Genomic DNA, 25,060 nt, shown 5'->3' with positions numbered 1-25,060 from the left:
CTGAGCGCTTTCTGTGCAGCAGAGGCAGCCGCACTGCCCTCGGCCGGCGGCGGCGGCAGTTGGCGTGCGCGGGGGCTCAAGATCCGGCCAGCAGCGCGGCGGGAGGACGAGGAGAGCCGGCCGAGCAGCTCTTGCCCGGATCCGTGGGCTTCGCAGCGAGCACAGCCGGGTCGGCCCGGATGGGCGCGGGGCTCGCGGCCCCAGCCGGGCGCTGCGGAGCGGTCCGGGCACCGGGGGCCCGCTGAGCGCCGGAGCCGCGGCAGCGGGGGAAACTTGTGCGGGCGGCCATGCCCCGGCGCGGAGCCTAGTGTCGAGCGGAGCCCCCGCGGACCAGCCGGTGCCTGCGGTCGTCCGGGACCTCGCAGCCCCCGCGCCCCGAGTTCGCCGCGCGTTCCAGACAAGATGGCGCGGCCGGTCCGGGGAGCTTTCGGGGCCCCGCGCCGCTCGCCCTGTCCTCTCCTGTGGCTGCTGCTGCTGCTGCTGCTTCGGCTGGGGCCGGCGACGGCTGCGGCCGGCCCGCGACCGCCCTGCGCCGCCGCCTGCACTTGCGCGGGGGACTCGCTGGACTGCGGCGGGCGCGGGCTAGCAGCGCTGCCTCCGGACCTGCCCGCCTGGACGCGGAGCCTGTAAGTGCCGCCCTTCCCCTGAGCCCCGGGTCGCTGTCACTTGGGGACGGGGAGGCTGGGGTGCTTACCCGGGAAGGGCGTGCGGATTGAGGGGCGTGCCTGTGTGTGTGTCGCGGTGGTGAGATCGTACATGGGGGTCCGGAGGGGAAGAGTGTGCCTAATGGGGGTGTGGAAGTGAGAACGTGGGTGGTGAGGGTCCTGGGGAGAAAAGAGTGTGCCTCGTGGCGTTTGGAGGTGAGTGAGCATAGGTTTTGGGGTGTGGAGGTGAGAACGTGGGTGATGCGGCTCCATGGGAGAACAGGCTGTTCCTCGTGGGGTCTGGAGGTGAGCGAGCATAGGTTTTAGGGTGTGGAGGTGATTGCGCCCCGGGGCCTGAGGGCGATCTGGGAGGTAGAGTCTGAAGGTGAGGGAGTGTGAGTGAAGAGTGTGGAGGCGAGGGTGTTTGTGCGTATGTGTGTGGGTGGAGTGGGAAACATCTGGAGGCGAGAGTGTGAGGAAGTCTGTCTGGGGTCTGCGGGTGTGTGTTTCTTTTTTTCCTCTCCTGTAACCCAACTCTTTGGTGTCTGAGCTCCTTGGCCTTCCAGTGGGTAATGAATGAAGGTGACTCTTGGCTCCAGTCTTCCATTTACATTATTTATTAGCGAGAGTGCGCGTGTAGCAGCCTTCTCCTCCCCCAGGACCCCGTGGCCTGACTTGGCTGTGGCCACGGTGGAAGGTTGCCTTCCCCGGAACAGCCCTGAGTTAGGGGACTTGGAGAGTTCCTGGATCTGTGATTGCTGAGGGTGCTGGTCTCTTTCCACCTGATGGGCATTAGGGAGCTGTGTTTCCAGACCCTTCCTTTTGGGCTTGATGGTCCAGTAGGGTGGAGCCCACACTTGAGCATTTCTCCCCTGTAAAGGGTGCAAATTAGTTTTGGAGTTGTGTTACTTCAGGAGAGGGTGCCGGGGACTTGCTTGATTTAAGCTGTTTGTTTCACCTGAAAGACATTCTTTTCTGTGCTGTCACGGTTTTGGCCTATCAGGACTTAGTGGGACCCTTCTTACAGGAGAGTTGGCAGGAAAAAGCTGCATTAGACTTCACTAAATATGGTAGAGTATAATAGCCTTTTTTCTACTTTTAAGAATATGGTCCTGAGTCAAATCCTATCGAGTTATAGGTAATTAGCATCTATGCAGAACTATGAATATCTTCCAGAAAAGGCCTAGCTTGAGTCATCTGCTTTTTAGTTGGATAATTGGACGTCTTTCCTAGAATGTAGAGGGGCACAGGAGTGTCCTCAGACAGGACATTCAGTGTTTGAAGAAGGGACAACTGATGACATAACTTTTAACCAACACCTGTGGCCTGAGCTAAGAAAAAGTGGTTTGGGTATCTGGCTGCTGTGAAGGGGAAAGAAGAAAAGTTGGTTCCTTTCACACGTGAAGAGCCGGTGCCTCTGAAAACGGGGTGCAGATCTTTAACTCACATCATGCTACATATTGCCTAAGGATCAAGTTCTTCAGAGTTCTGAGGCTGGACTTTTGTTATGGTTAGCTTTTCCCCTGCAATTTTCTGCTTTTTCTATGTGATTCAGTGACTTAGTGAAGACCAGTGGTCGTAGTGGGGGGTTTAATAGAGGCAGTGGCTGTTAAGTAGTAGGAGATAGATAGAGCCCAGCCTTGCCAGTAGGTAGTATTTCATTTACTTGGGGCAGTCTGAGGTATTGTGGTTTTTCCTTTATGTTTTCTTAGGATAGTTTTTCAAATAAAATCACGTGGGCAGAATCAGAATAACTTCTTGAGTGTTCACCTGTTGGAAGAATGACTACCAATGCCATATGTTCATGGCATTGTGGGGAAGGCACTTAGCTCAGAAGTAGTGACTTTGCAGACAGCATAGGGTGTCCTGTTATTGGCACTTTCCTGTGGTCACAAGATCCACTTTGCCTTGTCCTTTAATTTTTGGAGCAAAACTACTGGCCATTTTTTTGGCTTCCTGTTGCTTGGGAGTGACGTTTCACATGACATAAATACCTTTTAAATTGCAGTCTTGTCTCTTTTACTCACACATTTGATGACCAGTAAATACCTAAGTGGGTATTTTGAGCTTCAGTCGATGTGATTATACTGATTATGGTGTTAACTGATTAGATTTTGAGATGTGAATAGTGATTTCTGATTAGTATGTGTTAATACCATGTTCACTACAAAATGGGTATCTTTTGGAAAATATTTGTAAAGTCATTTTTCTGGTTATAGAAAAATGAAGTGTGTTGTAGTGTGTGTGTGTGTATGTGTGTGTGTGTGTGTGTATGTGTGTGTGTGTGTGTGTGTGTGTGTGTGTGTGTTTTCTAGACCAGATTTCTCCATTTAAATCATTAGTCTTATTCTGAGTTTTCTATCAGGATAGTTACATGGTTTATATTCCTGGCTGTGATTCAGCAAGACTTTAGGAGAGAAAGTCTCTGTATATAATAAAATAAAATATCTTGTAGTTTCACCAAGTTTATACCCTTAATCCATTGTGTCTAGAAAATTGCTTTGAGCTCATTTATAACCCCATGAACTAGATTTACTGCAGCTAGTTCAAACAATTTCAGGCTGTGGGTTTGAGATAGAAGGGGACCTGTGGTTTTATGGAAGTTTTTGTTGTTTTGTTTTTTGCTTTTGTAAACAGTGCATCTAATTTTGGAGTTGCTCCTAGGCTTAGCGTAGGGAAAGTAAAATTTCTTCCTAGTGAACGTAAATGCAGTTTGAATAGAAAAAATGGAGTGGCACTGGTAGAAGGGAAAATACATTCATTCCTGGGGCCTCAGGATAACTTATTCAGCACAATAACTTATGGTTGTAGTAGTTGAGCCATAACTGAGTCTGCCATCCCATGACGTAGGTGAGATTGGCATAGCCCGACCAGCACATTCATAAATAGCACCAAGCACTGCCAAGCCTTATTCCCACTTCCCAGAACTTTAGAAGAAGTTGGACTTCTTAGAACTTAGATGTTTGCTTTCTTTGAAATTATTTTTGAGAGCAGGGCTTCAGAAGCTGTTTAAGCAGTATTAAATACAACTTACCTTAGACTCTTACCTGTGCCATGAGGTTGAGCACAGTAGGTTGCTGGTTTAACTGTTCTGGGGGCTGCATGGTGGCTCATGGCATTGGGATAGGAAGGAGGGCAGGCCCTGGAGGAACAAATCCGGGTTTTCAGTGGTCTTTTTTGTGGAGGGAAGACAAGACAGGGCTTTTTAAAGTAAGGGGGGCACCTGGGTGGCTCAGTCCGTTGAGCGTCCGACTTCAGCTCAGGTCACGATCTCGCGGTCCGTGAGTTCGAGCCCCGCGTCGGGCTCTGGGCTGATGGCTCAGATCCTGGAGCCTGCTTCCGGTTCTGTGTCTCCCTCTCTCTCTGCCCCTCCCCCGTTCATGCTCTGTCTCTCTCTGTCCCAAAAATAAATAAACGTAAAAAAAAAAAAAAATTAAAGTAAGGACTTTCACTCAAGGACTCCGAGTGTGGTTCTCCTGAGCCACGTTAAGATGAGTGTATTGATTTGGGTCTCTTTGTGTTAGGTCTCCTTATGCCAGTGCAGGACCAAGCCAGGGGCTTAAATCTAACCTTGTGGGTTTTGGCTCCAAAGTGGTGCTCAGGATTGCATTAGAAAATAAGCACCAGCCCAGGTTGCCATTGTAGTTGTGAAGCAAAGAGGGCCTTTGTCTTTCAAATTTTACAGCTGTGCTGGAAGGGCCAGGTGTGCAGAGTGTTGTGAATTAAGGATTTGGAAAATACTTCCCATCCTGTTTATGCAAATTAGATTTAAAGTAACGATGACCAAATTGTTCCAGAACCTCAGCTAAGATTCGCGTATGTGTGTGTGCATGAGTGTGTGTGTTTTGAGAAGTTGATTATTGTCAGGGTTGCCCTGAGGTCTTCCCTTCTGCCCGTTTTCCTTTTTGTGGCTCTATGTAAAACTGAAGAACTCAGCAGACCTTCGCCATCTTGTGATTTATGAAGATGGGCAGCGGTTGTTTGGAATAGGGAACCTCAGAAACACAGGTTAATGGCAGAACATCTGAAAGGTGCAAGTGCTCTCAGAGTTTGAGGAATAATTAGTTTGGGCTCAGGGTCCTTGTCTTTGCAACAAGTGTCAGAAGCCTGGCCTGGCCTCTCTTCCCCTCCGTGGTGAAGCACTTGTCTGTTACTAGATCTCCAATACCTGTTTTGAGTAAGGAAATCTGGCAAATAAAATTGGGTGCCTTGAGAGAAAGGCACACTATTTAAGTCCCTCTGATGTGAAATTATAAGCATCAAATGTAATTTTTGAATACTGTTAAATTACAAAGCGTACAGAGACTCCCACGTCCTCATAGAAGTGAACTGTGTTGGCACGCAGTTGCCCCTTGCCTTTAGGATATGTCAGAACTGTTCGTGGCCTCTTTCCCAGGGACTATTTTAAAAAGAGATGTGCTCCTCTCTTTCCATAATCACATTTGGTCGCTAGATTTCACAGGGTTTGGGCTTTGGAATGTGTTGTCAGGAATAATTCATCATCTCCAAAAGAAGACGATTCAATGCAATGTAATAAGAGCTGGTTCCTCCTGGATGTCCTGATGCCCCGGTCCTCTAGCTCCGATCGTTCAGTTAAGGGTTTCTCTCCCTGCAGTGTTCATTTCTTTGCCTGGGTTCCCCACGCAGCCTTCCCTGAGCACATTGGGATGGCCTCTGGCTGACCTTTTCTCCCTGAGACACCGTGCTCACAATGAAAGGGCCTCTCCCCCATTCTGTAGAAGTGTCTCCTTGGTGCAAGGGCTTTTCAGCATCCTCCCTTTCAGGGCGGACAGGAATGCGAGAGAGCCACTAGGGTTTTTTTTTTTTTTTGTCACTTAACAATGCACCTGGCCCAGTTCTGTGCACCTGCTAAAGCCCTGAAGGCCTATGAGCCAAGGACAGGGAAGTTGTTTAACATAGCCTATGGTTATTTTAAAAGTGACATCCAAAGGAGAGAGAAGTCTGGAAAAGGGATTCATTGAATTCAAAGTCTATAAGTAATAATGGATGTTGGTTGTACCAGAGTCTTGTCTTTTCTTTTTTTCTCATTTGTTTAAAACTCAAAAGGATTCTTCTGACTTACCCCATGGGTTGAAGAACTGTAAGTTTCATGAGCAAGCCTAATTTTCAACTCCTTTTGAATGAGCTTGGTGACATTTGTTCTTTGGGGACCTTCCCCCTTTTCAGCAACTGCAATTTGAAACCCTGGGGGTCTTTTAAAAGCCAACAGGACTCTGGGCTGTGTTAATATTCAGAGCTGTTTACAATGGATGCAGTTTCAAAGGCTGAAGGCATTGTCTTGAGACAGGAGGGAGGAGGGGGGGGAAGAAAAATTCCCAGGGAGAGGAGGGGAAATATCTAAAAATCCCCAATGTTCCTTGGCCTGTGGGAAATTCAGGGACTGTTAGTAGTGTTTGGTGGTTTGTTTTTTGTTTTAATAACTTAAGCATGACATTGAGTCTATGGGGTCTAGTCCATCTACCTCATGGTTTCAGTTCATGTTGTGTGTCAGTGATGTGATTGTCTTCTGCTTTTGTATCAAGTTGAAGTGTGAGAATGAACAAGAAGCTCAGATCTGTTTGTATCTCCCCATGCAAAGAAGTAGGACTTTAAAGACCAGAGGTTAAAATTTTCACAACCATTTACCCTCTTGGAACCTGCACTGTCTATCTATATCTATCTATCTATCGATCTATCTATCTATCTATCTATCTGTAGGGTTTAATAGTACAGACTCACCAGTTAATTGGCCAATTCCGTGACTGTGGCTAAGAAAGTTGCTACTGAAAAACTTTATACGTGACCATTGTTGTCATGAAGCGAAATGAATAGATAAATCAGGATTGTCAAAAAAAAAAAAAAAAGAATGTGATTTGTGTATGGTATAATTGGAAGTTGCCAATTTGTATCCTAGTTTTTGTTTGTTTTTGGAGGGGGGTATGCTTATGAATTTTTCTTATCCAAAGGGTTTTTGCCTTATGTATTTCTATATTATATAATCTAATTTTTAATACGTGGTTCTTATCCAAGTATGTTATGCGTAGTCTTCTGAGACACAAGCCATAAGCCTAACTGCTTACAAAAGTTACTCGGTTTCTTAAAAAGCTGTTCCCCTAGGGGCGCCTGGGTTGGGGGGGTGCTCAGTCGGTTAAGCGCTAGACTTTGGCTCAGGTCATGATCTCACAGTTCCTGGGTTTGAGCCCTGGGTCAGGCTCTGTGCTGACAGCTCAGAGCCTGGAGCCTGCTCAGATTCTGGGTCTCCGTCTCTCTCTGCCCCTCCCCTGATACTGCTCTCTCTAAAAAGTAAATAAATAAACATTAAAAAAAAAAAAAGCGGTTGCTCCATTTCCCTGGGTTTCATGCTCATGCTGTCTGTGTCCTGCCTTTAGTTGTTCTCTTTGTCCTCAAAATGAGTGTTCCCCACTCAGCTGGACCCTGGGTCTTGGGGTGGGTTATTGGTGGGGAAGAGATTGGGTGAGGGTGAAGCTTTCTTCTCTTTCACTCCGTTAGATATGTGGATGCCTTCATCCCTGGTGATCACACCCAGCACATACCCTTCTCTAGGGAATGGTGTTAAGATTGAAATTATTTGTAGGGGCCATCCCTGGGTCCACCACCCCAGAGCTAACATGTGATTTGGGGCAAATCTCCTTGTTTCTACAAAGGGGATCCTAATATTCTATGTGCAGGTACTATGAAGACAGATAACACTTGGGTTTAGCCCACTTCGTCAGTGTGAGTCTGTCAACTCGCTGGTGATTGCGGGGCACAGCTCGAAGGTTAAAGCCCTGGTAGTAACTCAAATTTTGCATCTTCTCATGGCCAGGCCCTCCACGTCAGATTTCCTGGTGACAGAGGCTTCCTAGGAAAGGTTCCCTTTTCCTATCTGAAGGGCTTGTTTTGGAGTGGGCAGGTGGCGGGGCTCACATCCCACTTGGCCTTCTTTCATGAAGTTTTTGGTGATTTGCAGAAAGTGAAACAAGTAAAACTTCACGTGCCCTTGGGAATCGCGGAGCAACCTGGCGGGAAGCTGTGAACAGTTGCAGCAAATTAACAAATTATGCAATTAGCAAAAATTATTGAGGTGGTTCATAAATGTATTCCAGTTGTGCAAATACTTCTGTCAGTTTAGCATTATCCTTTGGGAGGTGGGTGTGCGAAGGAGACAGAGAACTGAGAGGCCCTTAAACTAATAATTTTATCCTATTATTTCCCTGGTTTCATTGAAACTGAGCCCTACTGAGACGCAGGTCGCGCCTCTTAGTCAATGGCTCGGAAAAATGCAGGTGCACTCCTCCAGGCAGGGGTTAGGTTACAGATTTTGGGGCCAGCTGAATCCTGCGCTGTACCCATTTCTCTTTGGAAACGTTTGAGGGTGGAGGAGGGGTGAGGGGAGGTGATTGTTGGGTGGTATGCAGAGAGCTGGAGAACTCTGACATTTTTCATGTGTTTGGGTTTGTCTGCAGTTGTATTGTACGGGGACATGGGTGGTGAGCACAGGGTCATTTGAGGAATCTGGCAAGGATGCTATCTGAAAAGACATTTGCTGTTGATCCTTCTGCACCTGTACCTGCGTCCCTTCCCCAGTGAATGGCCACAATTCACAGCCTTGCCCACATGAACGGCTGCGATTGTTGGCGTCTTTATTACTATTTAATCTAGCATAACCGGTAAAGCCCATTGTGTGAACAACCAATCCGTTCATCTCTGCAAGTCCTAATACATCTTGGTTTCCTTATGAACCAGGATGCAGGTTCCAATCACTGCTTGTTCAGTTTGTTTTGGCAAAAGGTGGCATTCAGAGAGTTTAAAGAAAGCATGGTCTGTCTCTTTTTAAGCACTTTGCATTGATTTTTCTTTCAACTTTTGTGGTGCATAGATCTCTAATCTAAGATCTGCAGGGTTTTGTTTTGTTTTGTGTCCTCAAGGTCTCATTATTAGGAAGAAATGAGGGAGGGTCTGTCCAGCAAGCAGAATTATCTAGATGTTGAGAAATGAGGTGGAGATAATGGAGGCAAGTGCTCCCCCCTACCCCACCCACTACCTGTCCTTTGCTCCTTCTACCAATTTATAATCTGTCATTCAAATAACTTGCCTCTTATTTTAGGGCGGTTTTACGAAATGTGAATTTGAACAATATTTGAAAGAAATCACTTAAGTGTTCTTCTGAAAGGAATTGTGGTTAAGCTATATTTACAGAATGTTTATTGAGCACATACTGTGTGTGCTCTGCATTTATATGTTCTTGGAATAGAGGTGGGTTTTTTTTTTTTTTTCCTTCTTGTGGGAGGTGCTTAGAAAGTTCTTTTGTTCTAGCGTCCTTTGCCGGAGGTGTGCAATTCTGGTGAACTCTGCTCACTCCCCTGGTAGCTCTTTATTGGGATGTTTCAACTGTGCTATTAATTGCTGATTGGAAGCCATTAGTGAACAAACATGATTTCAAAAGTGTAATTTAAAAAGTGATATTTCAGATATTGTTGGTTAACAGAGGGGTAATTAACTGTTGGTTGTAGTTAAGTCTTGAGTCAGAATTGAGTTAACTGTTGTTTACTTTGCAAGGCCTGACCCTCCAGCTGTGGCTACTTGAGGCTGCTTTAAATAGAGTTAGAGGCACCCTATAAGAAAATCCTCCAAAAGCAAAGAACTCGGTTCCTGGAACCCTCTGTGCTTGATTTCAACTTCACACAGACTTGAAAATGCTTTTCTTCAAGTAGCTGCAGAATGGTTTTGTTTTGTTTTGTTTTGTTTAAGTCCATAGTTTAATTTCTCCTTAGCCTTCGCCGCCGTTTTTATTTGGGAGATCCTTTCAGGTTTTAACGCTGAGCGTCACTTACTTAGGAATCTGAATGGGAGTTATGTTGTTCCCCAAGTTCTGTTCGCTTATCATGGCTTATGGAATTATTTCCATATTTGTGAAAATTGAATTCAATTTCGGTTATGGAGTGGTCCGTGGTTTTTAAAGCTGTCCAGTGTGGTCCGGTTAAACTCATGGATATATTAGGCTTAATTAAATTTATATGATATTTGATTAGATACCATCTTACAGCGAATTCTAGAAAAGTGGAAGCACATGCCAAAGGGTTTAAGAAAAATCTATGGGTGGTGGAAAACTGACAATTGAGAAATTTCGACTATGCATTTAATTTCTGTTTTGCAAATTGGAATAATTACATTCTTTCATCCGATTTTAGCAGTGCGGTACCTTGGTCCATGACCATGCATCTTGCCTAGGTTTTAGTTTGCATTTTACTTTTAATTTGGGGGCTGCTCAGTGATTTCTTCTCTCCACCTGGGCTGGTGTGAGTTTCTGGCACACGGGCTCCCAGTGCTTGCAAAACTTATAAACAGCCAGAAGAACTCATTGCTTCCAGGAAGTTGGTTGATGATGCAGAAGCTGCAGCTTGGAGGGGATGGGGTTGCCTTCTGCCTTGGGAGGACAGGAGGTCCAGAAAGCAAACTGAAATGTTCTGTAGCTGTGAAAGCCTGCCTCATCCCAAATTCCTCCGAACATTTCCTCAGAGATGGTGTCTGTGTAGGACTGCCGGCCATGGGCATTTGACCTCACCGAGGGCTGTGCTTTGCCCAGGAGAAAAATCTGGAACTCTTCTGTGGACATTTTTGGGTGCTTTCACAAGTTCCTTTGAAACCGTACTTAGAAACGATTAAATTATATTGAATTCCAGACTGTCCTAAAATAAGACTGGCTGACCTCAAATATTATTTGCTGGGGGGAGGGGGAGGGAAATTCAGTATATGTGAAATCTTGGAATTCAGTACATCTTTCTGGACAGAAAGGCTACATTTCATGAAGCTTCATAAAGGGGTTCCTTACCAAAGAGGAATAAAAACTATTGAACTGAAAGGAAACATTAATTTTCTTAAACTCTGAAGGCAGAAATGTAGTAGGCTGAAAAATAGCCCATGGCTGCGTATCAGGAGACCTTGGGGTTTTGTTCCAGCCCTGCCCCTGATTCACAGTGTGACCTTGGGCTAAATAATTAATTTCCTTCCTATAAAGGGATGTACGACTTCTATGACTCCTTATTTTCAGGTTTATGATTCCATCCTAATTGAAGCAAAGAGGGAATAAATAAGCTTACTGTTCATCAGATGGCAAGAATTAGAAAATGGATGTGTGTCTATAATGTACTTACTTACAAGTAATCTTGGCATGTTTGGGGATTCTGAGTGGAATCCTCAGATGCATACACAGGGCAGCGAAGGCTGTGTGCCTGGAGACACTTCAATGAGTAAGCCTTTAAGTTTTATCGAAGCAGAGCAAATATTCCACGGTATTTCTTTCTTTGACCATTGCCTCTTTTTTCCCTTTGCAAAACCCCAAGAAAACTATGGAAGCTAATGCAGACCTATTTTACATCTTTGATTGAGCTTTTTAAGGTTTAGATCAAAAAAGGCACAGAAATTAATGGTACGGTTTTCCGAAGAGTTGCTTATCTCTGCTTTTCTTGGGGGCCACAGCAGCTCAAGCAGGCCTGCCGTGCATACTTGGGATGAGTGAAGTTATAAGTGAGGGTACTGCCTTAAATTTCTAGATGGGCCTTCTGTGACAGATTTAAGTAGTAATCACCAAAGGAAAGGCAGTGAAACACCACCTTGTCTGTCTTTTCTGAGCCGGTTCGTCGTGGTGGGAACATGGTGGGTATCAGAGCAGCTTTTAACTCTTACCAAGAGAGATGGTTTGTGTGTATCTTTCAGGGTAGAAACCCAATGGCCTAATATCTAGAGTCCCGTGGCTTGGTTTCCCCAATTGCAAAGTCTGTCTCTCACTCTTTTTTTTGGTTGGGTTAATACCAAAGGCACCCATCTGCCTGTGTCATTAGTTTCCTCTTGGTCAGATGCTGTTCTGGGAAATTGTGATCCTGTCACCATTGGACTCCTTAAAAGACTTTATGTATCGTGCAGAATCTAGAAGTTTTTATCTTCTGTGTTGTGACCATCTCCCTTTCTTCCACATGGAGTTTATTACTGCTTTCAGTGAACCGTCTTGGGCTTTTCTCTTCCTTCCACTCATTCTTTGTCATGTAAATTGTCATGAGACGGAACCTTTGGATTTTTTTCTCTTTTTTTCTTTAGAACAAATCCTTGGAATGTGGAACCTTGTTTGGGGATACAGCTAAAATGCAGTGAAGTTGGGAGGCACAATTAGTGGTTTGGAACTTCTTGACAGGAAGTTTAACAGGAATTAGGGGACTACTTTAGGACTAAAGGAAATAATCCAAAGAACTAGAATTTTTTTTAAAGCATTCCCCTTTTAAGACTTAAAAATGGCCTTTTTTCATGTGCTTTCTGAGATCAAAATAGACCAAATAATCTTCCCATCCTTCTGAGCCTCTTTTGTTAATGTCAGACATTCTCTGTTTTTCACTTGACCTCATTCACTCATTATTTATGTATCTAGTCCTCTCTCAGGATTCTCAGAGTCTCTCAGGTTAGTAAGTTTTCACACGTCGCTGTCTTCTTCCTCCAGCTAGATTTGAAAGCCTCGGGGATTGTTGAGTTTCATGTACCAAGGGGCTCCTGGTAATTATTTGTTAATTGACATGTGACTTTCCTTCTTGGGGCTTGGTGCATCTTTTCTGGGCAAAAAGGATCCCGTGTTATCATTGTTTCGTAAAGGGCTTCTGATGTTTACCTCCAAAGTGTGATTCCTCCTGATTGACCTGTGTGGAGGACTTAACAGAAGTGTTTTTAGATGTTAGATGCAAGGAGTCAAAGGCCATTTTCTTTGTGTTGAGGATCTGTTTTCCTATCCAGCATTAGCTGACGTGTAAAGGGATAGTTTCAGAGGCGAGTGCTCCTTGCAGACCTTCTGTGAAAAGTCATAGCTTGGGTTTTGTCTGAATTTTTAAAAACTGTTTATTTTGAGAGAGAGCGTGTGAGTGGAGGAGGGGCAGAGAGAGAGGGAGAGAGAGAATCTCAGGCAGGCTCCACAGTGTCAGTGCAGAGCCGGACGTGGGACTCATTCTCAGGAACCCTGAGATCATGACCTGAGCTGAAATCAAGAGTCGGACGCTTCACTGACTGAGCCACCCAGGCGCCCCTGGTTTGTCTGATTTTCTGTGGCAGGGTGAACTTTTGGAGAAAATGTTGACCTAGAACAAAAATTATGGATGGTCCTCCCTTCCTTTCCCCTTATTTTCTCCTTTCTGCTTGAGAACCACTTCAAAGCATCAGATGTGTTGGTGCCAGACGCCATGCAGTTATTGTTAAAAGAATTTGGAAATATAATTGAAAACAAACTTTGTTGAGCCGAGTAGATCCAGGCGAGTTCTTATTTTGAGGGAGAAGGGAATTCCAAGTTTTTCCTCTATTTGGAGCTGATGTCTCCGAACACTTGTTCTGCGAGATGAATCATCTGTGAATTCTACATCTGGGAGTTATATATTGGGAAATGGCATTCTTTTTAAATGCAGAAGAAACACAAAAGCTTAAAGTTACAGTGTAGTTGGAAAATTCTAGTCAGAGTTTAAAAAAAAAAAAAGAGCATTGAGGTGAAATTGGCAGAATCGCTGGACATGAGCTTGTGATACCTAAAATAGACATGCCCATGTATGGAAAGCAACATGACAGCCACGCTTATTTATGGGGACCCCTCCTCTTTGTTTTGAGACACATGAGATTTAAAAAAAAATTGTGTAAACATCAGCTAATTAGAATCATTAGTTAAGGCAAATGGGACTTGAGTCTGAATTTATTGATGCATTTGTCTTGAACACTGCAAGTAAGCTCAAGCCACGTTCAGCAGCAAAAAGCCCAGAACAGTGCAGCGTTCCAGGGTCTGCTGGGGAAGACAACGACGCGTCCTCTTTGTCTACAAAGCCCCCATTTGTTCCACACGCGTGGTTGTAGTGGGGATGAAGCAGCCATGTTGTTAGGGGACACAGTGGTCAGAGGGGTGGCTCTGGAGTCCAAGCTGCCTGGGTGATCTTGGACAATTAGCTTCCCTCTGACTCGACTTCCTCTTGTGTTAAATGAGGGTAATTGTAGCGCTAACCTTGCTATGAGGGCGAAATTGACATGACGTATAACTTTCAGAGGAGAGTCTGACACATGGCAACAGCTTAAGAAAGGTGAGCTGTCGCTGTCACAGCCACTGCAGTAATTACAGTTCACATTTTTGCAGCAGGAATCGTGTCCTGTAACGTAATTATCATGTCAGGTCTGTGAAATGCGTTCCCCTCTGCATGGTACACGAGGCCGGGAGGGGCTGGGTGACTAGCCCAGGGTCTAGCGATTGCCAAAGCTAGAACTCAAACCTGCCTCTGCGTGCTGGTGTTTCGAAAGAATACGGTAAGAACTGGTACTGTTGGTTTTCTTGTGTTTGTCCTTGCTTCCCTTTCTGTGAATTCTTTGAGGCCAGGGATCGGTCCTGCAACGCTTGGGGCCTAAAGCACTAGCCCAGTTCCGGCCAGTGCTGCCTAAATGGTGTCTTGACAGTGATCTTGAAGAGCGTGCTTCTTCATTGGCAGACTTGTGTGTCAGAATCCATTTTTGGTGTGCCCCTTTGGTGAAGGGGGTGGTAGCAGGCACATATGTCTCACCATCTGTTGTTTATTGTTTCTGTTAGGTTGTGGTTTGTGTTCCCGTTCCGTGTTTCTTTGGTTTCTGGAGCAACTGCGAATATTATATGCTCGGGGATCAAAAAAGTAAACTATTTATAAACAGTAAAGTATCCTTGGGTTTGGAAAGTGTTTTTCTCAAATGCATGTATATTTGGTGGCTTTATGATAATCTCACTGATGTATCGTGAGACAATTTGTAGACTGAGGCACATGTAAAAGTCGGGCGAGTCACAGGCTGGCCTTGTGTAACCAGCTTACAAACAGCCTTGGTGATAAGGCCCTGGTGTTAACGCTGACCTGAGTGGTGTATTTTTAACTCAAGAACATATAAACAGTTTAGCCTGCCGTTGGAGTTTATACTCTGCCTGAAATCCTTGGCATGCCTTGAGTCCTGCAGCCCTGGGAGATACATATGTGGTCCTGGGAGAGTGTGGTAGCCACCAGTGGTCCACTGGCCCCCACCCTTCACCTTAAAAAAAAAAAAAAAAAGACCCAGCAGAGAGCTGGAAGGAAGAAAGGGAGAATTCCTCAGTGGTTCTGTATGATAAATTTTATATTCAGCTTTTCTTCTCTATTGTTTCATTGAGGCATACGGATTTTAGGGAGCATGGGGGAGGTTTTTCTCCTACCTGTTTTGCCAACCACGCCCCAAACCCCCGCCAGCTACAGGGTCTCTGCAGAGTCACAGACTCCTACCGCCTAAAGCTTTGGCTGTCCACCCACATCTCCAACGTTCATTGTTTCTTCCTCCGTGGATCCCTGTGCCCCGGCCACCACGTGGGACTTTTTCCATGCCCTTATAATACTGCCTGTGTCACGTCCCTCACATCCTCTTCCCTCTGCCTGGAGAAATATTCTTCCCTCCTACTCATCACCCCTTAGCCATCCCTTCTCTTGGAAACCATTCCCAACCTTCCCTGCTGGGTTAGAAGTCTGCCTTGAGAACTCTGCAGTGCTCATTGCGGAAGTGATGAGTCGACCGCTCTCTGACTCCCGCATTCGTCTGTAAGCTCCCTGAAAGCAGGGATTGGTTTTGTGTCTAACCATACCATTGTACATCAAGAATCTGGCCCACATTCTATCGATGTCGATGTAGATAGAGCCATTGGTGTTCATTCTGTGTGGTCCTATTAATTCAATGGAAAGACATTTTCTAAGTACTTAGGATAATTTAGGCCTCCCGGGGGCTCATCTGTCTGTACATTTTCTAAACGTACCTTGTCTGTTTGATAGTTTCCTCTGTTTCCCACCAAATATTAGTGTTGAGAGACTTAGAAGAATGGAAAGGAATAAGAAACAAATAGTTGGATTTGCAAGATGATAGGCAATTTCCCAGCCACATTAAGAGCTGACCGTGTTGTTTGTCCCTCTGTTGTGGGAAGGTGGCTCTTAAATCCCATATCCAAGTGTTGTTACTGAAACTCTTGTTCGTTGTAAGCACTGTGTGTGACCTGTCTCCCACATAGGGTCCCTCGTGGATCTCCGGTGGCTCTCCTTGGCAGCTGGGCCGGACCCGGCTGCTCTCCTTCATGTTGTGTTTGGTGAGGGAGCCCACAGTGCGTTTCCCAACTCTCATCTGCTCTGTTGCTGGAGCTGGTGTTCGGAGTCTGTTTTATTGAGGGTTGACCCTGCAGGGAAGAGTTGTTTCTTACCTAGACTGAGGCTGTCTAGACACCTTTCCCCTTGTGGTTATTCTGCTCAGTTTATGCTGAGCCCTGGCCAGGAAGCTGGTCTGGGTTGCTTGGCTCTTCTTTACTTTCCTAAGGCCTCTACTTTCACAAAAAGGATGGTCAGGCCAACGTCGTTTTTCTCCGTCTCTGCTGGCAGAGGAAAAGGCTGCTCTCCTTGACCGGAGCAAGTTGTAAGAACACTAAAGGCAGGTTACCTTGTCCTCAGTGGTTCAGTCCAAACTAGCAACTTAGGTTTATAGAAACTTCCATGGCAGGAGACTTGGGACAGATAGATTTCTAAATCTGGCCTCTTTCTGCTTGGATCTCAGGTGTGGCCAGTGTCCTAGAGATGGCAACAAGAGGTAGTTGGGAGAGCTCTGTTCAGCCCGGTGAGCTCTGCCTCAAATTTTATCCTGGTGGTATCGAGATCTTAGGCTGTGCATCTGCAGGAAGGCCCTTTTATACCCAGTAAGTTGTGATATGTCAAGGACCATGATTTCATGTTAATGGGGTTTTGTGCTGTTGACCTGTAGTCTAGTTACTGTGCATATAGTTTAATTACTTTTAATTTTCTGGTGACACATGGTAGTCATGTTAATTGAATAAAGAGGAAACTACAAAATAAAAAAAAGAATAATTGATCTCATTATCCAGTGCTAAATATTATTACTGTGGTGTATGAATATGATGTCTGTGGTTGAATACCTACTGTGAGTCCTGTTTTTTAATACAAAATTCAGGCCACTATACATTTGTAACTCTGCTTTTTTTTTTTTTTTTTTTTTTTTTTTACTCGATACCATATTTTCTCCAACTTAAAACATTTTTAAAAATAGAGTTTAAGGGGCGCCTGGGGGCTCCATTGGTTAAGCATCTGACTCTTGATATCAGCCCAGGTCATGATCTCACTGTTAGTGAGATTGAGCCCTGCCCCAGGCTTTGCACTGACAGCATGGAGCCTGCTTGGGATTCTGTTTCTCCCTTTCTCCCTCTCTGCCCTTCTCTTGCACACTCTCCCTTTCTCAAAATAAATAAATAAAAATTTAAAAACTACAGTTTAAGTCATAATTCAACCTTCTCTGATATTGGGCATCTAAGTTTTTTCCTAAACTGAAGTAAACATCCTTATAAATATATGTTTATACATTCATGTTTCCTTAGGCTGAGTTATTAAATTCAGATTGCTCTGGATACACAACTTCTTAAGATTTTTGGTGCTGCTACTTCCGAGAGGCCACCAATTTACATAGGAAATTTTCCCCACACCCTCATGAACGTTAGATGTTCCTTTTTGTTTTTCTGTAACCATATACCAGTTTAATAAATGGCAATTGCATTGGATTATTTTAATGCATATTTCTTTGGATAATGCAGGTGAAGATCTTTATATGTGTTACTCATAGACGTTTCCTTTTTTAACTTCCTTCTTTTTCTGATGCTTAGTTAGCCAAATAAATTATCTTCATGCCCCCGGCTGTAAACTTTGGGCTTGAACGCAGATACATAGCCCTGATAACTAGAGGTGATGTGATTCTGAGAGTCTGAAAAGCCTCTTTCTCCCAAGTGTCACTGCATAGAAAACCGTGCTCTGTGTGGGCACGTCACAGATTTTTGACTCTGAACTAGGAAATGTCTTTGTGTTCTTCTTAAGCCAAAGTCGATTATGTGTTGTCGAGGGGAACTTTGCGTGGCTCTGCTGATGCCCAGAAGCAGCCCTGGACTGCCCTAGCCCCCGCACAGCCAGCCTGCCTGGCTGTGCCCAAGCCGCCCTGTCTGTGGCTGGCGTGCCTGGTACCTACAGCTGGTAGGAATCAGAGCAGATTAGCGTGGCGGAGAACCCTTCAGGAACAGCTTCCAGCAAATGGAAATTATTTTAAAACAAATTGATGTGGTTTTTCTGTCAAACCTCCTTGGAGCATAAACAAGGTTGGACTGTAAGCTGCCTCCCCTCTACAGACGAGGCCGTGTTTAGAATGTGGCTTTCAGCAAAGTAAACACGGTCTTGAAAGTGAGTTGTCATTGCGAGTGTCGGATCTGAAAAGTAAAAGCGCGCTAACCAGTGTTCTCACAGCCTGTCTGATGGGCGTGTGACCCTATGCTTCTCACTCACTGGTCTTTGTTGCCACAGCTATCACTACTTCCTGGGAGGGGTTTAAAGGTAAGAAGCAAGTTGGTGTTGAAAGGACTGAAAGGAAAGAAGTGCCAGGTCAATCTCTGTGGTAAGATAAACATTTTAATCTTATCCCTTTGCCATGTGGGAATACCAAAAACATCTTGTGAAATAACCGTGTGTGTGTGTGTGTGTGTGTGTGTGTGTGTGTGTGTGTGTGATATACATGTATATATCTTCCAGTCTGTGCATCTTTGAATTCTCTGCCACTTGCAAGGTGGTTCCCCTGTGCTGGGCACAATGTCAGCTTTATTAAATTGGCCACAGACTCCCTAGAAGGTGAAACAATGCTTTTAATGTTCTGATTATATATTAATGAACAACCAGGCCAAGGGGCACTTGCCAAAAAAGCTACAAAGTGAGAAAGCCACCAATATCAGAGTGAACTTTGCACTTTCGAAGTGTGAATGATGTTGGGTGAAAGAAGTTTATTGCACAAGGGGAGCAACTGGAATCTCTTTGATGTTGGTTAGCATCCAGGCCCCATTAGACTTTCAGACTTCCCAGTTAACTGCCTCTTTGCTGGCGAGGACAGCATTTGGAGGGCTAGGGCACACGCTCTTGGCCAAGAACGACCAGCATACCTGTGCAGGGGTGGAGCGTGGGAGGCGTTGGGCATTTATATCTGCTTTCAGTGAACTTAAACGAATTTTAATCTAAAATGGAAATGTGGCTCAGTCAGTTAAGCGTCTGACTTCAGCTCAGGTCATGATCTCACAGTTTTCTGGGTTCGAGTCTCTCGTTAGGCTCCGTGCTGACAGCTCAGAGCCTGGAGCCTGTTTCGGATTCTGTGTCTCCCTCTCTCTCTCTCTGCCCCTCCCCGGCTTGCACCCTGTCTCTGTCTCTCAAAAATAAATAAACGTAAAAAAAACCTGTAAAATGGAAATGTATAGTCTCTAGCCTTCCAGAAATAGCACATTGATTCTAAAATCTGCCTGGACGTAGATCTTAATCAATTAGATCTTCATCTTAATCTGACTAATTTATTTTCTCCCCGCTGTGGTGACATTTCTTCTGCGTTCTGGCGTGTTCCTAATTTTTGAATCGCTGGCATTGGGAACCCTGCTTTCCACAGCCTCGTCAAATAATTACTCAAAAGAAGAGAAAAATGCACTTTCGAAACCCCGAGAATTTGTTTTCTGTGGGAAGGTATGCTCCAGCTGAGGTTTTCCACTTGCGATGGATGTCTTCACGAGCAGAGCTGTGGCACTGAGTGTAGGACACAGGAAAGACTGACTGGGAAGAGGGACTTTGGAAGGTGGGGTCATGACTTTACCACTCAGAATCTGGGTATTTTGCCTGCTCTCCATTTGTTTACTAGCGTTTGGAAAAGTATTCTTGTGTGTTTGTGGTACAGAAGTAGATAGTTGGCATTTTCAGTTTAGAATTTTGAGAGCCTGGTAAGGCAGCGGGTTTTTTTTTCCCTTAAAAAAAACAAGAGCTTTATTGGGATATAATTCAAATTCCATAAAAAAAAATCATCCTTTTAAAGAAATCCAGGGTTTTCAATATATTCACAGAGTTGTACAGCCATCGTCACTAATTCCAGAACATGTTCATCACCCTAGAATTAAATCCCGGACCCACTAGCTGCCCCTCCCTGCTTTCTCCCTCCCCTCCCTTGGCCACATCGACTTCCTATTTCTATGGATTTGCCTATTCTGGATATTTCATGTAAATCCTATCATATAATACCAGCCTTTTGGGTCTGGCTTCTTTTACTTAGCAAAATATTTTCACAGCCCTTGCATGTTGTAGCATGTATCAGTGCTTTTCCTTTCTATGGCTGCCTAATATTCCATTGGATGGATATACCACATTTTGTGTGTCTGTTGATGAGTTAGTGAACTTCGGGTTGTTTCCACTTTTGGCTCTTCTGTGTAATGCTGCTGTGACATTGGTGTGCAAAATTTTCTGCACATGTCTGCTTTCCTTTGTCTTGGGGTATGCATATGCCTAAGGTGGATGTGCTGGGTCATAGGGTAAATGTGTTCAGCTTTTTGAGGAGCGGTTAGACTGTCTTCCAGCAGGCATATGAAGTTTCCTCTCTGTCCCCAGTGTCACCAGTAGCTGTTACTGTCTGTTCTTTTCAATGGTAACCATCCTAGTGGGATGGAGTGGTATCTCCTTGTGGTTTGGGTTTGTATCTTCCTAATGACTGCGGAGGCAGAGCATTTTTTCATGTGCTTATTGGCCATTTTTAGATCTTCTTTGGAGGAATGTCAATTCTTTGCCCAGTTTTTACCTGAGTCATTAAAAAAAAGAGATAGGTTGGACAGTTTTGAATGGTTTGGGGTTTTCCCCAGGTAGACATGCTTTCGTCTGTTTTACTTAGGGAGAGAAAAACTTCATTTTGAAGGTTTTGGGTATTTTTTTTTTTTTTTAAGACCAGATCTTCAGGTAGAAATAGAATGGGCAGTACTTACCAGGCTTATTTGGTTTACTTACCACCGCCCCCCCTCCCCGCCCCCCTACCAGTTTGTAATCCCAGGCAGAGGAGGAAATGTTAGAGAACAGAGCAGTGATTATTCTTGCCACGAATCCAGATTCAAGGGTCTGTGTGGGAGCTCATTACACAGTGTTCTCTACCAGGAGAATGGGGGGATTTGCCCACCTGTAACCTCAGGAAACTTGGTGTGCATATACATTTATAGCCAGGTCTGACTATTTTCTCTGCATTTCCTCTGCTCCAGGGCAAGCCTGCCTTTGCTGACAGAGCTTTGCAGCTATAAATTAGGCAGAAATGCAGTACTGAGGCTGTCCAAAGGCAGGCAGGGTAATTGCTCTGGACGGTTTTACAATAGGGAGGTGTGAAGTGCTTGGTGGCAACCGGAAGCTGGGGGAGGGAAGACAAATTGAACTTGGATGGCTTCGGCCGGTGGGCTGACACAGCTAATTGAAAACGCTGGCCCTGGTGGCTTTTAATGGGAAAGGAAGCTGAGGCCTTGCAACGGTTTCCTTTACAACAAGAAATGAGAGGGAGAGGGGCTCATTGAGTTATTCAGGGGCGAGTGCTGAATCTCTGTAAGCGTTTAGAGCCTTAGGCTTGGATGTAGAGGATAGGATTCTCTGTGTTTTTGTTTGGAATTTCCTACTCTTGAGTCCCATTCTAGATGAGCCGAGTACATAGGTAGAGGTGGGGATTCCAGGTGGTTGAAGGGACCCTGAGAGAAGGCCTACAGGTACAGCTTGTGAACATACAGCCCCACCTTCGGCGATCCACCAGTGTAGGTAGACAGGCCTGTGGGCCATCTCTCAACAAGTGAAATAGGGATTATATGGTGGTCCCCTGTTAGTCCTCTAGTTAGCCAATAGGCATTTTCTAACTCCTCCATTGACCTTAGAGTCTGAATTTGTGGCATGAGGCCTGGGACTCTGCATTTTAATACTGAAGGGGACTTGGCTTTGGAGTCTTAGTGTGAGAGCCATTAGCCTGGACTGTGGGCTCTCTGAGGCTCAGCTACACGTCCCTTTGACTCCAAGCCCCAGAACCCTTTCCTCCTGCCCAGCTCTGGTCACTCGGTACCCAGGGCTTTCTGAGCTCTGCCCCAGATAGGACGAGGTAGTCCCTTCCCCAGCTGAGCCTTTTCCTCCCTGGAAGCCTTTGCCTGTGGTCTCATCCTCCCTGACTCATCTTTCTCTTCCGGTCTGAGGTTAAACATTTCCTCAGAGGGCTTTCCTAGAACACGCAGGCAAGAGTGGCTGCTATCTTATTCTGGGATAGTCTTGAGAGTACATCTCTGGTTACCTCCTCAGCGTCTGTCTTCCCCTCCTGACTGTGAACATTTTGTGGGTAGAGGCCAGCTTCTGCAGCATGGTCTTAGAACCCAGAGCCATTCCTGGCATACAGCCGGTGCTTAATAAGCATGTGTGTGTTCGTTAATTTCCAGACCAAGTGTGAGTGACCACTGGCTTTTCTGCTGTGTGAATTATCCCAGGCACTGTTCCTCTGTGTCCCTGAAACATCTGTCTACACACACTTGTAGAAATAACCACTGGTTGGCCGTCCTACACATCTTTTGCGTGTGGTGTTACTTTCTGCCTCCTGGGGGTTCACTTGATGCCTTTGAGGGATCATCTGTACCTGCTGAAAGGAGCCGTTTCTTAAAAACAAAAATTAGAAAATGGACCTGTATGCATTTATTTTAAACTTCGTGGTAGCAATTTCCAGAAAGCCCTTTTAAAGGTGAGATATCACAGGTGTGGAGATGGTGGAGGTGATAGGATCTTCCTTGAGATGTGTGGTAGTTAATGTGTAACCTCGTTTACAAGGTTCATGGGTGTGCATATGGCTGTGCAGCTATCGTGGATTCATAGACTGCCCTGTGGGTCGTGTGTTTGTAGAGGGTTCACAGCTTTGCCACTCACACCTCCAAGGTTGAACTTCCTGTGGTTGAAAAACTAACATAACCAACAACTGAGAATCCTTCTATCCTGCACCAGGATGGAGACACTCAAATAGTGGTTGGCAAAGGCTCCTTAGGTTCCTTCTCCCTGCCCCTATTCTCAACACACATAGGCAGGATTTTAGAGAGAGTGAAACCAAGTGAGATCAAAAAAGAGAGGATTTTGTGTCAACTAGTAAAAAAAAAAAAAAAAAATTCTCCCTGAAATCATTGTTGTGCTATATGCTAATTTGGATGTAAATTAAAAAAATAATTAAAAAAATTAGAATTAAAAAAAATTCTCAGTATCATATGAAGTAAAAAAATCAAGAGTATGGCTATAAGAATGTCTCATTATTACCCAAATAAATAAAATGCATTATTTCATGACTTCTCAAACTGTTAAATTATGTTTAGAAATGTGTTTTCCAAAAAGAGGGAAAAAATTGTGCCTAAATTTGTTTCTCTCTTTGTAATATCAATCTCACTTGGTAATTTTCATGCCTGTAAGAATAAACTGATACTTTCTCACACACACACACACACACACACACACACACACACACACACACACAGAAAGAGAGGAGAGAGGTGGGGAGCATAAGGTCTGAGGGCAGAGGGAATCAGGCCCTCGGTTTTAGAGGGCAGCTGAGGCAGAGAGGCATGCCTTATGTAGAAAAGGATGTCTGGTCTGAGATCTAGAGCCTTCCTCTAAGATGAGCGGTATTCCATCCATACCTACTGCTCCAGCATTGTTTTGGCATCTTTGGGGATTGTCCATTAGGAGGGACCAGATTAGAAATGAGGGAGCATGATTACAATAAAGTGTTACCAGCAAAGTGGGATAACTTTGTCCTCTCTCTTTGCCTTCCTATCACTGTCTACCTGTTCCCTCTGAGGGGAAAATGATTACTGGAGTTTAGATACTGTGAAACTCAGAAGCTAAGTGACCTGGGTAGTGTATAACTGCCTTCACAAATAACATTTTGAGGTACTACCTGCCCCTAAGGGCAACAGAAGCCATCAGTTGAATAAACCAGCTGTTAAGTGAGAGCAGGAACATGAGTGTTTGCACAAACCACCTTTAAATTTTCTGATCCTTGATGAATGTCAGTTGGTTTGTGAATTATTAACTTAAGTGTATGTGAGGAAATACTGGCTGCTTAAGTGTCGTGTATATTTTTATGTAAGAAAAAAATAAAACTGACCACACCCTCAGCTGCTACCATTTTGGGCTCAGTGCTTGCCTGCTTTCACTCCACAGGCGTATTTAAAGCAGAGGTAGGAATGTTGGCCCCTCACAGGCCACACGTGGATCATATATCACAGCTCATCACTTGCCATCGTAATTTTGCTCAGGAAGGAACTGAAGTGATTTGCAACCTGTTGGCAGCTATCAGTATGATCATCTTTATTGGGCTACATGGAGTATACAGAGTCCTGGTGAGGGGGTTGGTAGGGATACCTGTCTACTTGGGAAGAATTGTGTATATTGTATCAGAAAAGTAGATTTAGTGCATCACAGGTAGCTGGCTTCAGAAGTCTGTCACTTCCCAGCTGCTTTGCAAGAGAGCTTTCAGGTTCTTTAATTTTTCTCTGGAGAGAGAGCCATCTTTGTCCCGTGCCTCAGTTTCCTTGGCATGAAAACCTGGAGTTGCCACCCCCCCGTCGCTCCTGCCGTGGGAGCACAGCAGTGCGTCTCCTTGGAAGAAGCCAGCATAGCTGATGGAGGGAGCTTCAATTAGCATCCATGGCAGAGAGGAGATTCGATGGGGGAGAGATTGGAGGAATCCATGTGTGAACCTCGTTTCTACAATGCACAGCTGTTTTCAGAGTTCTGAAGGTCACATTAGTAAAACTAGTTATCCCTTCTGACTTTTACCTAGCAAGGGGCATTGTATATAGACCTTTATTTGCAGGTGAAGGGAAGAAGAGCCCATAAAGGATTGAAGAGGAGGGAGATTGGAACTGGCCAGACAGGGCTGTTGAATAAATAGCACATGTCTTCCTTTGAGCATTACATACCTTTGGATATTGGTTGCTGGATTAAGCCTGCAATGTAAGTCACACTTAGAAATGCCTGGGTGTGGTTCTAGGGGTTTGGTTACTTCAAGGCCTAGGCTTTGCTCATTTGCAGTGCAGAAAACATGCATGCCAAGGGAGGGGAGAGAGCTGGCGCTTTGTTTCCCTTTTCCCTCTCTTTATTGTCCTCAGGTGCAATGACATTTGATACGGGCAGTTCTCAAATACATTGAGAATACTTACTCTTAAACTGCCGGGATTCTGCTGACATAGACCATGGGCCCCCACAGCCAGCCTCCTTGTATGGAAATGGAAGAAAAGAAATTCAAGCTGTAAATGCATCTCTGTTTTGGGGCTTTGTAGTGGTAAATTACGTGAATGAATAAGTTGAAAAAGTGCCTGGTTTATACCATCATGAATACCTAGGCCTTAGATAAATATTGACACCAGCAGTGTGGCAGGCCGACCATTGGTCTCATGGCCCTAGGAATAAAAGATCTTTTCTGAGGCGCTTGTGACCTTATAAACCACCCTGACAGGTTTGTGCAGGTGCTTTCTGCAGTAGCTCTCTGGGTTTGAGAGTGGG

General features: G+C 44.9%; 1 protein-coding gene across 1 annotated transcript in view; it reads left to right on the top strand.

Annotated features, from left to right (window-relative positions):
- The first annotated feature begins 275 nt into the window (after positions 1 to 275).
- LRIG1 (leucine rich repeats and immunoglobulin like domains 1) overlaps positions 276 to 25,060 on the top strand; it is a 114,143-nt gene continuing 89,358 nt past the window's right edge. Inside the window, exon 1 of the mRNA XM_019469769.2 lies at positions 276 to 626. Within this exon, the coding sequence (XP_019325314.2) occupies positions 403 to 626 (224 nt within the window). The 5' untranslated portion in view covers positions 276 to 402. The remainder of the gene's footprint in view (positions 627 to 25,060) is intronic.

The sequence above is a fragment of the Panthera pardus genome, unplaced genomic scaffold (assembly GCF_024362965.1).
Source record: "Panthera pardus isolate Hobbes unplaced genomic scaffold, ASM2436296v1 HiC_scaffold_8, whole genome shotgun sequence".
In the NCBI taxonomy this organism is placed as follows: domain Eukaryota; kingdom Metazoa; phylum Chordata; class Mammalia; order Carnivora; family Felidae; genus Panthera; species Panthera pardus.
This window is presented reverse-complemented; position numbering and strand designations above follow the sequence as displayed.